The following is a 13,147-nucleotide window of genomic DNA, read 5'->3' on the forward strand; positions in this document are numbered from 1 at the left end:
AGTACTATAGATACTCCTACAAGTGCCTTGTCTGGTAAAAGAGCTGAAATTAACCAAGAAAGCTCATGAATGTGGTGAAACAACTGAAGAACTTAAAAGTCTGATGTTAGGCTCCCTGGATACAACAGATCCTATTCACCTACTTTGATGAGCTCTTAAGTCTTGAATTAATTTCAGTGAAATAAAATTATTCTGCTAATAAATGCAAGTGAATACTTGAATCACACTTTTAAATTACACAGGATAATGTAAATAGCAAAATTCAGGTCTTTTAATATCTGTCAGCAGTGATTTTGCTGCAGCTTTATCCCTAAAAATAATGTCAAAATTTGTAGACTTTGTAGCTACTGAGCTTTGCTGACTCTTTGTTTTTAAATTTTTCTCATCCAATACAGAGAAGCATTATTTAAAACTGTATGAGAGAAACAGAACAACTATAACTGTTTATCCATTCCCTTCCCTGCAAGGTACCCCTTCAATTTGTTTAAACATTAAGTGCTTTTCCTGTATTTTAAAATGTTAGTAACAGACAATTTCATCATCAAAATGTGACTATTAACCACAAGCAACACTGCAGTATGCTGTTTGCACATAAAAACTGAAATTTGATTCTTCAATGAACACCTACTTTTTTAGTGATTTTATCAAAAAAGTCCACCCCAAGTGTAAGAAGGCATACTAATAATAATAATAGTAAATACCGTGTGTATGCATTTATATACAATCTGTATGCATATTTGCCTGTATCCAGCTCCAATGCTATGACATATTTAGGCCAATAAAAGAAATGTACATTACTGCAACATTTACTATTACAATAAGAAGAACCTTGTTATGAATTGCTCTTCTTCTCCTTCCCTGAACAAGCAAGCCACAATGCTATACTGCATGTCTCATATATATTGGCAGAAGCTTGCATACTATAAAGATATAATTGTATTTTGAAGATAAAGTCATTTGCACTGCATGGAAGTATTTCAAGTTAGCATTCTGTGAAGTCATGGAATCACTGCCCAGGCAGATCGAGAGGAACAGTAACACAGCATGAAAATGACAGTTCTTTCATGCTGGAAGCGTGTGGAGATGGCCTTTCACACACAAAAGTTCAAGGACAACTCAACAGCTGTGTAATTTTCAAACAAAAAATTACCTTCTCCTGGTGCTGCTGTTTTCTTTCTGAATTTGGACTTTTTGGTTTTCAACTAGATGTATAAATTAATGACACTAATGTGCAAATCTTAAACTGCATAGTATTTATTTAGCAGCCACAGACCCCCTTTTTCAGGGCAGGACCACATCCACAATCTCAACAAGAAACTAGGACAAACCTGACAAAACAGTAAGCCTGAAAGATCAAGTCATGGCCACAAAGGCAACAACTGCTCTTTTTTTTAGAGGCATTACAGATGGAGCTGAGCAATCAGAAGCTGTAGAAGTAGTGGATATCACGTAAGTTGGTTTTAATCATGCCCTTACTCTATAGGTTCACAGGTAATTTTCTGTTTTCATCATGTTGATAGCATCTTCATAAACAGCATGAAAACCCATTGCTTATTTTTAAAACAGTGTCCAGATTTTTTACTCTGTCTGCACATTTCTGAATGCCAGTTGTCATTGGAGCTCATCACAGACCAGTTACAGGTAAAGCTTTCCATTGACATCACTGGAAACATCCATTTCTCAGTGCCCACCAAAGTATGCAACTGTACTGCCTAGCAAGAACATAAATACACCACCACCAAATCTCACATGGAGACCAGACTGACTTAATTTTGTAACTTTTCTCTTCAATTTCAAGGTATTTTTGTTGTAGCATGGTAGTGACTATGGCCATTCATGGTGATACTGCTTCCCATTCTTTTTCCTTTCTCTTTGCAAATGTTCCAGTTCAGCCTCATACATCATTTCCTGGACTAAGTATTTCTCTCTTCTCATTCTGTCACACAGGTCTTTGGGTATGTCTGGAATTAGGTAGGCAATGAAAGACTTTATTCCAAAAACAAGGTGCTGAAAAGAAAAACAAAAATAATTGCTTAACACATCAATAAGTATTTCTTTGAAGGGCTACACATTAGAGCATAAAACACTGTGGCAAAACTGGAACTGAGATTCAATTTGTGACAAAGACAACTCCTTTGCTTGTTTTTTAAATAAAAACACTCCTACAGGAGTAAATGAGTGATCTAAAAGAAATGGGCAAATGCTGAATTTTTCTAAGAATGAAAAACAAAGGGCAGAGTTAGTGACTTAAATGAAGATGTGACTACAGCATATGCTAGTTGGATCAACAAATGGCAACGCGACCTACAAGCAGTCTTTGTTCAGGGCTTATCATGGAAAGAGGTAATCAGAGTCCTGGGGAGTATGCAATACGAACTTCAAACTTAGTAACCATGTTTCAACTTTTATATCAATCTAGAATCATGTATCATTTTCCTGACACACATTCTATCTTGTAATAACTGTGCCTAATATACAGTACAGTACAGTACTGTACTGTACAAGTAGTACAAAACTTGTACTACTTTTCCATAAAATAGGAACAACTGGGCAGGGAACCAACATGATGTGTAAGACGACTGTTAAAGAAATATGATTTTAGAGGAGTTCTACAGCAAGTGCATGCTCTGTCAATTCTGTTTGAAGTAGCTGATAGTTGACAGTTTGGGTAAGGCAATTTTTTTTCCTCCGTCTTGACTGTAATGAACAAACAATTGATTAAAATGACAATTCACTTATAGGACTACTATAAAGAATCAACTCAGACCTATAAAAGGTAGAAAGGGATTGCTCCCTTCCACAACTAACCTCAAATACAATGATGAAGGCCAGCCGTGCTGCCAGGACATGCCAAAACTGCAAAGTGAATTCATACGGAGTCGAACTCCACGGTGGGGCTCTGTAGTCTCTGTACCTGCAGAGCAAAGAGAAACCCAGTGAGTTACCCTGTGCTCTCTTGAGCAATTAAAACCTTTGATACGGTCAAGACCTCTCTGGTTCATCCCAGATCTGGCTAAAAGGGAAGAAACTGAAGTGAAAGCAGACTTCAAGAGGAGTTAAACTGAAAGGGAGAGCTGTCCAGAACACAGGCTATTAAATAAAGCTGTTTATGAGACAATACTTTTTGCTTCCAAAAATCCAGAGCAAACTGGATTCTTTTATTGTTACAAAGCTGGAGTGTTAAGTGTGTTGATTCTAAATTGGTTCTTGTCTTTGCTTATAAGCATTTGAAAGAGTCTCCAGATAAAGTTTGCATAAATGAAAAATGATTCTAATTTAGAATGCAAAAGCAAGTCAGAAAACAGGAGTGCCCTCATGTCCTATTTCATTTTTATGCTGTATTTCTTATATTCATCTTGCATAATTGTTGGCAATCTCAATCTGGGTTAGAGAGGTAACAAAAATTTTAATTGTGTATTTTAATTTATTGACTTCAGAATACTTAACAAAATTGAAATTAGGATTTTTACCCTTCTTGGCAGCTGGTAAAAATTTTAAATTAAATAATTCATAGAGACATGAAATATAATGGCTTGCAAGAGTCCTACAAAAATTTGAAACACAAATTTCCAGCATGTTAGCAGTGAATCCTACCACACACTCTTTGCACCTGAGGCCTCCGTGTTGAACAAACATGAACTCCAATGCTTTTACAGGCAAAAAAGAAATGCCAGCAATTTCAGCACTTTTAATTTACTGTCTGCATTAATGTCCATGCCTGTATTGCAGTAACTGGGAGCAAGGAAACATACCGACAGTATCCTGAGTATCCCATCCCAAGTTCACTCAAATCAAATACTGACAAACTGCTGTTGACATATCCTTTTAAGCATCTGAAAGAAAAAGCCATATGGGCAGCACTTTCTTCATAAAGTGGTTATACAATAAACATCCTGTATGTAAACATATTCTGCTATCAGATACTGTGAGCATAAGACTTTATTTGCTTATCAGGACAAAATCAATTCTTAAATTCATGCAGAGAAGCAAAGTTTACTGGAAAAAAAAGACTAACATCTGTTTCAGCTATAGCACTGTTTAAAAGTCTATTTTCAGCACTTCTTATGGTTTTGCTTCTTACCTGTTGGGAGATATAAACCAAAAAATGTTGCTACAATGTTTTTAACTGTTTTCTAAAATTACTGAACTTTGAAAGATGGATAGAAAGGCAGAGAGTGGAATAATTAAACTCCCTTGCAGAACTGGCCACCAATAATGCAGCATATACAAAAAAATAACAGGTTTTATGAGTTTTCATCAACAGTAACATGAACAGTGTATATTAAAGGCAAAAATGTATTACTATTAATTACAGAAATTATATAAATATATTGATTTATGACTGTAGGAGTGAATTTTTGCTGTTGCTTGAAAAGCACACAGACATGAAAGATATCCTATCTTCTTTAAATCTGTCTAGTAACTTAACTAAAGCACATTTGAAAGTCAAAGAAGATATAAGAAGAGATACATGAGGAATCCTTTTATAATCCTGGATCTTCAGGTTTGGTGTAATACCTCAAACCACTACTGACAAAAGAAGAAATAGAATTACATAAGTCTCTCTTAAATGGGTAGGGTGCGTCAAGCACTAACAGTTTCCTCTTACTGTCTCTTTTCATCCTATCCCACCTCATTATTTTTGCCCTTAAACTCTTCCTGTGACAGCTCAGGAAGAGCAAATCACTACCTTTGGGAGCATATATGTGTGTTTGGGAATGTACTGGGAGAAGACAGCATAGACCTACTGCAGAGAAGAGGAAAAGCTTATCTAGAAAAGGTCTGAAAACTGATGCAATGTACAGATTTTTTTGTTTGCATTCAGGAGGGAAGAGATGATTTTCCACTTCAATAAAAAGCTACTTTGTAAACTCTTTGGAATGGCTGACTTACTCGCTCTTCACATCTCGGAAGATTTGCAGAGGTGTAAATAAATGTATCTGATATATGTTATCATAGAAACACACCAATAAATTGTGCTTCAACTCAAAAATACATGTATATATAAAGAATATCTTAATTACTTTTCTTGTCTGTACCCTTGATCTGTACAGGGACCATATTTGTATGCATAGACAAAACGTGGAATGTAATCAGAAGTAATGGCAATAACAAAGGCATTGGTGATGACAGCCAGAACTCCAATTCCTTCCAGAATTCCATACCAAATACCTAGAAACAAGAGAAATTTCAACAAAGTAGTCAGTTTCTTATAGTCATATTAAGTCATATAAAGTCATAGCCGTGACAATAAAGTCATTATTAGTCATACAGTTTTCCTTTCTTGTTGAGAATGAGTTATGAGACAGAAAAACTAGTCAAGATGAAGCCGTGTTCCCACATTGCAGCCACCACCCGTGCCACCCAAAAGAAATCTTACAACAGGGCACACCCTGCTGAGAAGATGCAGCCAAGCAACAAAGACATAATGGCAATTTGTTGTTATGAAGGCCAAATAGGAGGCCCTGGAAAGAGATTTCTTATTTAATTAACTTTTAATTTAAAAGTTAATTCAGTCCTTTTATTTAACTTCTAAATTCAATTTATTTTAGACCTAGAGTTCCTCAAATCAGAAGCCTGAAATACTTTTAGTCCGTTTTCAATATTCAAATTATAATGACTCCTTATTGTAAATGGGAAACAAACTTGAGGAACCCTCTTTGAAAATCAACTAACTATCTTTTTGTTGCCAAAAAGGAAAGCTGTGACCGAAATCTGTTGGTTACGTTACCATCCTGACACATGAAATATTTCGGGGGTGGAACTGTTCTCAAGAGGAAAACCCAAAGAGATGGTAGCTGGCATTGGCAGCCACTGGGTTCTCTCACCTATATCTGTTGCTCTTGCAGGCATGGGTCTTCTCCACTGAGTGACAAACTTGTATGCATCTAACCTGATTTCTATGATGTTGTTGAGGAGTGCCAAGAGAGGTGCCAGGGGGAAGGCAGCCACAAAGATGGTGGTAAAGCCAAACTGTAAAACTAGACAGGCATTTCTTTGGTTAGAAATTGGAAATTCAAAGAATCTTTTAACAAGCAAAATAGTTCTACCTTCTGAAGAAAACCAACACCTCCCAAATTTTCTCACCCATCTCTAAATATTCGTCCATTAAACCATGGAGATTCATAGGTTGCAGATTCCAATCTTTTTCCCATTGAGGTAGAGAAATTTTACTCTCCATTGATTGCCCTCTTCTCTTCATTTTGCGTCGTGACCACCAATTCTGTAATAAACTTTATTAGATAAAGAGAGTATTAATGACTGTATCTGCTCACAGATTCAAAATATGTTCTGGAACTGTTCTGAAATAAGCAGGCCTGTTTTGCACAGCATCTAAATGATTACTTAAATATTTAATGGAAAATTTTACAATATCCTCTTAGATACAATGCAAAGAACTTATAAAATATCTCATAATTCTGCATTATTATTTTAATTGTCTTTAATGTAGCATGTTTGGCATTGTATAAATAAGTTTTTCAGAATATGGAAAATGCTTGCATGGACTTTACTTATTTTGGTAGGCTTTACCTCAATGACTAAATAATTTTTTTTTTTTTTCAAAAATATCATGCATAGCAGGAGCACTAAAAAATTAATAATGCTTTATTTCTATCCTGTAAAAGACAAACCAGGTCAGTGGAGCTCAGCAACAACACCACAGTAAAACACACTGAATAGCAGAATACATATATTTTTGAACAAACCTAAAGGTCTAGATGTTCTACAGAATACTTTTCTTAAAGCAGGAAAAAGCATTTTAGAAGATGTTGCTGTTTGTGGAAATATCTAAGACTATTCTTCATAAAGCTGTGCAAAAATATTTTCCCAAAGTAGTCATAAATATTAAGGAGATAGAAGGCTCATGAATTAAACTGTTATTTTAATGAAAAATATTATTTAATACTGACACATGGACCAACTAAAGACTACCACTTGATTCTAGATAATATGGAAAAGAGACTTAAGATGGGAAATAACTTTCTTGTAATTATTTTTATAAAAAGGCTGCTTTTTTTTTCTCTCAAGCTATTTTAGTGTTCGGCTCCTGATCTCTCTTGTTACTGAAAGAGAAGCTTTTGTTTGTTTGGAAGATCAACTGTTGCCTACGTTGCAAACAATGGCTTTGTCAAAATAAACATTTATTTCCATAACAGAATATAAGCATGTTCTAAAAAAATTTTAGATAAAGTTAACATCCTGCTTGGCTGAGAAGACAGGAAGCCTGGTAGTTAAAGTAGGTTTCTCAATTTAAAAAATCCTCATTCCATAACATACAGTACACTGTCCCTCATGTGCAGAACAATTACAATTGCATGTTGTGAGCAAAATCCTTTCTAACATATTTTCAAGGCTGAGACTTCAATTTGTTCAATATTTGATGATCAATATTTGATGATCAATATTTGATGATCAATATTTGATGATCAATATTTGATGATCAATATTTGATGATCAATATTTGATGATCAATATTTGATGATCAATATTTGATGATCAACCTTTTACAGAAAACATATTCTTACAGTTTCAAGAGAAGTGTAAGACTCTTAGCTCATTAGTCATTTCAGAGGCTGAACACCTCTGTATTATGGAAAATAAAATTCTAATAAACAACTGAGATGCTTAACATTATCTGAGCATCTTTATCTCAGAGTGGAAGACAATGCTTTCCTTGGGGATAAAGTGACAATATCTGAGGTGCAATGAGTGAAAACATTCTCCAAACATAAAATCACTTCTCCCTAGCACTGAATCATGCTAACACGTATTTACTGTTTTTAAAATGAACTTTAACATATGAACTTACGGATAGCCTAGTTCCATGAAGTTGTTCCACATTTGTTTTAAAACCATAATAACTCCCATTTGTAAGCAGAGATCTATCAAGCAGCCACTAGGATGACACTGAAATGAAGTAGAAGAGATCAACAGCTAAAATGAGAGAATTCATTAATGTTTCATTTGTTCAGAGTGTAAATAAAAATATTAAGTATGTGTGTTGAAAAATACTAATTTCCATCTGCAGAAATATTAAAAGAAATGTTAATAAAATAAATATTACCAGAGTTCAGCTGAACAACCTTTAGACATATTGTTAGATATTAGATCATATTGCCCATTTTACAGGTATGTGTGCTAGATATATGATAAATGATATAGACCATTTCACTTAGAGCAACTTACTCATTTCAAAAAAATGGAGCAATATTTCTTTTGCAATAATCTAAGTCTAAAGAAAGATTTATTAGCAGAATTTCTGGTACTGGTATGTTATCCATATCTCTCTGTGTGTATGTATCTATATACATATATATGTGTATGTGTGTGTGTATATATATATATGTATAAAGGTACTGCCACATTAAAATGTTAAGTAATTACAGAACTATTTTTCAATCAATTGACTACAAAGTTATAATACTGTACTTATTTATTTGGTGGTTTCAGTAGAAGAAATCTGATGTTCAGAGAAAAGAAGAAACTTCAGCATGCTGGTAAGTTGCAATTCTAACATTCTAGTTAAGTTTTGAAAATATTATTTTCCTTCTTTTAGAACTTTATAAAATTATAGATTATTTTAGGTTGGTAAGGATCCCTTAAGGTGATCTAGTCCAAACTTCTTCAATAAGTATGGCCATTTTCAACTAGAGGAGTCCCATCCAACCTGACTTTGAATGTTTTCAGGGATAAGACACCCATCACCTCTCTAGATAACCTGTCCCAGTGTTTCATCATATTACTAATAATAATAAATTTAAAAAATAATATTAAAAAAATCTCTTCCTTACACCTAGTCTAAATCTAGCCTCCCTTAGTTTAAAATCATTAATCCTTGCCCTGTCTCAACAGGCCCTATTAAAGTTTGTCCCCTTTCTTTCTTTCAAGCACCTTTAAGTACTGAAAGGCAGTACTTATGCCCTTGGAGCCATCTCTGCTCCAAGCTGAGTATCTCTAACTCAGCCTGCCTTCACAGGAGAGCTATTCCAGCCCTCTGATTCATTTTGTGGCCTTCCTCTAGGCCCATTCCAACAGATCAATTTTTTTTTTCTGTGCTGGCAGAAATTATTCAAGTTGACTAAAAAGCTGATGGGTTAATATTTATGTCCTCTATCCAAAAATTCCAAGTACCAGGAGATTCCAATCTCACAGGAGTCACAGTGCATGGGAGGTAAGGGAGTATTACTGATGGCTTTTCCCTAAGACAGAGGCAGAAAGAACTCGCGTGCCTTGGGCAGAGTCACTCAGCACACTGGAGAACACAGAAGGAAAAACCCATCTCCTGGATCCTCTCCTTTGCTATAAATAAGAGTTTAATATTTGCTGCACTTGGAATAATAAAATCTTTAAACTGGGCTTCAGCCAACTTCCTTTTTACTCATGGAAATATCACAGGAACACAAAACAAAATTGTTTACCTCTTCCAGCCTCCATCTGTTAAAAAGCTTGTTGTACTTTCCTGGGCGGCCTGCAAATCTGGAAAATAAAATTTCTGTTTCACAGTGGACATTCCAGAAACACCCTGTACCATAGTCGTTTCATAACATCCACTTAATTCAGGAAATATCAACAGAATAAATCACACACGCTTAAATCTGGTATCCATAGGATATGGAAGTTTCAGAATGCAAAGAAAGACCATCATTTTGCAAATGATCCTAAACTTTTATTAGGTCCTGAATAAACATCCTAGCTTCAGAGATTTTAGATGTTATTCAATCTCTAATCTACTTCTAAGAAGACAAGCAAGCCATTACAACTAATAGAAATTACCTGCAGCACAGGGATCTGCTTGCCCACGTGAAGTGTACACTTGATTTGTAAAACAAATCCCAGCTCTTGTTGACCTCAATGAAAGTTATAAAACAGAGAAAGAAACCCATGCCTGGTCCTACTAGATGCAGGAGAGAGCAATCCACACAGAAATTTTGATATTGCATGGTGAATACACCACTGAATGCAACAGATTCTCACCAACAGTCATTACTAGGCTTTTTCTCTTTCTTTGCTTGTTTTTGTTAGTTTTTTTCCAAACTGAAATTATACTGTAAAACTTTATAGAGAATACCCTGAAATGTTCTGTAGACTCTGCAGGAACTGTAAGTGTGACCACTACCAAATTCAACTGAATATGAAGCAAGGTTAGATCTGTGCTGTATTTCATGCTCTAACCTAAAGATACACACAAAAATTGGAGCCAGAATTTCTGCTCCCTGCTCTTGTATAAGTTTTGCCAGACAATATTTATTATTTACAAAAATGCATTATTGGCAATGTAACTCAAGGGGAATAAACAAGAAAAGATTAATAAAGCCTATTAACACAGGGCTAAATACAGACTCACGTCTAGGAAGCGGCTGGCTGCATTTTCAAAAGTTCTGCCTTTCTATTTACTAAGAAAGTAATGTACGTTCCCATAAAAAAGTAGAATTTTTACTCTGTAGTTTCATGAGTAAACATTTCAAGGGTCCAACCCTTCCATACATTTAGAAATATTTAGTGTTTTAATTATGCCCAGAAACCAAGTTGTACCTAAACCTTACAGTTCAAGCTGTCCCTGTATTTTCTTCAAATCTATAAAATTATTGAAGACTCTGACTTCTGTGCAAGTTTTCTTTTAAGTGCAATTGGCAAACATAACTTACCTGCCAAGAAAAAAGGCAATGTAGAAGATGGAGCTGTTCAAGTTGACAAACTGGAAGAGGAACATTTTCAAGGCAAAGCTGTTTTCCCACTCAGATTCTGTTCTAGGGTGCTCTTCAGAAAGACACAATATACATTATATAAAGAAAAATGAAACTGTGTCAGGCATAAGTTTGCTCACAAATCTGTCAGTATTAAAACAAGCGATGGTTTTAAGTCATGGTGCCCCATCATGTTGCCATTGATTTCTTTTCATTGTCCCAGCTTAGACTACATTGTTTCTATGTGGAAGAAGAAGATAGGAACCCCTTGGTTCAGAATAAATCATAACACTATGGGAAGATACCTGTTTAACTCCTATGAAAAAATTTGGAAACCAGTGTGAATTCTTTACGTTAAGATTAAAGGATCTTCATTCAAAGAAAAAAACTCACCACAAAAAAAACCAAAACAAAAAAACCCAAACAAACAAACAAAAAAAAAAACCACAAAACCCAACCAAGCAACAACAAAACCCCAAAACAAACAAAACCCAAACCAACTCAATCCCCAAAAAACCTGAAAGCACTTGGACTCAGTAGAGCCGCCAAGAGAAGCAGAGGTCAAAGAGTCACCTAAAAGCTAGTTGATTTCTCATCCAAGCTTCTCACCCTCTAAATACTTCTATAAAAGCTTTACTTCATCCACAAGAATTCCCTTTCATAAAGCTTGAGGAGTGCCAAACAGTTTATAATTCAGTGAGGAAAGGACAGAGCCTCTTGGCTTCTTTTGGAAAGAAATGTAGAATGTGTGGTAGGGCTACAAGTATTCTGTGTGGGTCTGCACTGCCTTAAGATTATTTATGTCTGAATTAGAATTTTGTGATAATGTTTACAAATTAATTTTTACAAAATCCATCTTTGATGGACATATTAAACTTGGAATATAGTACATTGGTAAAAGTTTTAAAGCACATGAGTTGTAAAAGCATATGAGTTGTAAGTCTAAACTGCCTGGATTTGTCAGTCAAAATTTGTACTACTTAACTACTCTGGTCTACTGATGACTAAATTTGGATAGAAATATACAGGATACTACTAGCTTTACATAAGGACAGTTGCTCCCAGAAGGGTGTCCTTTCCTCATGTAAAACACCTTAGCAAGAAGAATGAGATACCTATCTGAAACACCTAATGCTCCATCATGTTTAATTCAAGAAATCTTTTTTGAAAAAAATTCTTTCATGTATTTTGGGGAAAAAACTACTTAAGCATTTAAACAATTATTTTCTTTTCCATTCTATGACCCATAACAATACAAAATACTTTAAAGGGAATATAAATATTTTTTATATGAAATAATACATTAAAATATTTTAAGAATTTGAGTAAGTTGGCTATGAATTCTGAATTTTTATAGCCTGTTCAGCTGCCTGTTAGGTGAAGCATTATAAAGATTTATGCACCTCGTTTAATACTTTAACCAAACAAGGGAGCTGTGGAATTTCAGCACCCAGCTGGCATTTAACCAAGACAAGATCACTTGCATATTTTGACACAGGCTAAAAGTGAGCATGTAAAATGAAACACTAAACAGTAACACATTGATGCAGCCAGAGATCTTAAATTCTGTCTTTGCTTTCTTGTTTTCTATAAGCTAGAAAGCTTTATGTCTGTAATTGAATCATGACTAGAGGCTTCAGTATAAAATTTTAATGTTACAGAATTGGAGCTACTATAAAATTCATGACTTAACATTTTTATCTGGGACAACTTAATTTTATCTTAACCCATTTTTTCCATCTGAAAGATCAAACTAAAAATTAATAAAAAATAAAACAAGCATTTGGGGAAAACAGAAAAAACCCTTTAGCATGCTAAGAAATAATAAGTTTTGACTTTTGTTCCAAAATAAGATTACTATTTTTCAATGTATCCCACAAAATATTAAAATTACAATTATAATTTCCTTAGTTTTATTTTATTTCCTCGCTGAAATAATAAAGTATTTTCTTTCTGTGATATTTCTCACTAACTTAGGGAAATGCCAGAAATGTACTTCACAGATCAAGTTTTCAAAACATTTCTTTAAAGGTAAATAAGGAAGTATACCATAAAGGCATATGCCACAGCCAGCACGAAACATATCATTAGTAAAGACCTACATACCTAAATCTGTCAGGAGATAGGCAACTTTTTCATACACCTAAAAAAGAAATGAAATGGTCTAAGTATAGGACATCCTGGCTGTAGAGATGACAAATCCACATTGACAACAAGTATCAAAGCATGGTATTGTCTTGCTCTAGAGCATCAAGATATCATAGTACAGTTTTTCTTTGCTGAGGATATCAGCCTTGTACTGAAAACTTTTCTCTCTACATATTGACCATCTTGAGTCTTTTTTTTAAATGTCATTTAGCCCAAGGCACTTGCCAACTCTGAAATATATTTCCTTCAGTATACTAAAAAAAGCAAGTTATTTTTGATAGCTTTGCTTGTTCACTTGCATATACATTTTATGA

The 13,147-nt window shown here is 34.6% G+C and overlaps 1 protein-coding gene across 1 annotated transcript in view; it reads right to left on the reverse strand.

The window, feature by feature from the left end:
* Positions 1-232: 232 nt before the first annotated feature.
* ANO3 (anoctamin 3) overlaps positions 233-13,147 on the reverse strand; it is an 89,935-nt gene continuing 77,020 nt past the window's right edge. The window contains exons 17-26 of the mRNA XM_050975589.1: positions 12,792-12,828; positions 10,647-10,758; positions 9,420-9,477; positions 7,811-7,908; positions 6,088-6,233; positions 5,829-5,981; positions 5,025-5,172; positions 3,753-3,833; positions 2,809-2,914; positions 233-2,007 (exon numbers count right to left, since the gene is read on the reverse strand). Of these exons, the coding sequence (XP_050831546.1) occupies positions 1,825-2,007; positions 2,809-2,914; positions 3,753-3,833; positions 5,025-5,172; positions 5,829-5,981; positions 6,088-6,233; positions 7,811-7,908; positions 9,420-9,477; positions 10,647-10,758; positions 12,792-12,828 (1,122 nt within the window). The 3' untranslated portion in view covers positions 233-1,824. The remainder of the gene's footprint in view (positions 2,008-2,808; positions 2,915-3,752; positions 3,834-5,024; positions 5,173-5,828; positions 5,982-6,087; positions 6,234-7,810; positions 7,909-9,419; positions 9,478-10,646; positions 10,759-12,791; positions 12,829-13,147) is intronic.

This window comes from Serinus canaria, chromosome 5 (genome assembly GCF_022539315.1).
Source record: "Serinus canaria isolate serCan28SL12 chromosome 5, serCan2020, whole genome shotgun sequence".
Lineage (NCBI taxonomy): Eukaryota > Metazoa > Chordata > Aves > Passeriformes > Fringillidae > Serinus > Serinus canaria.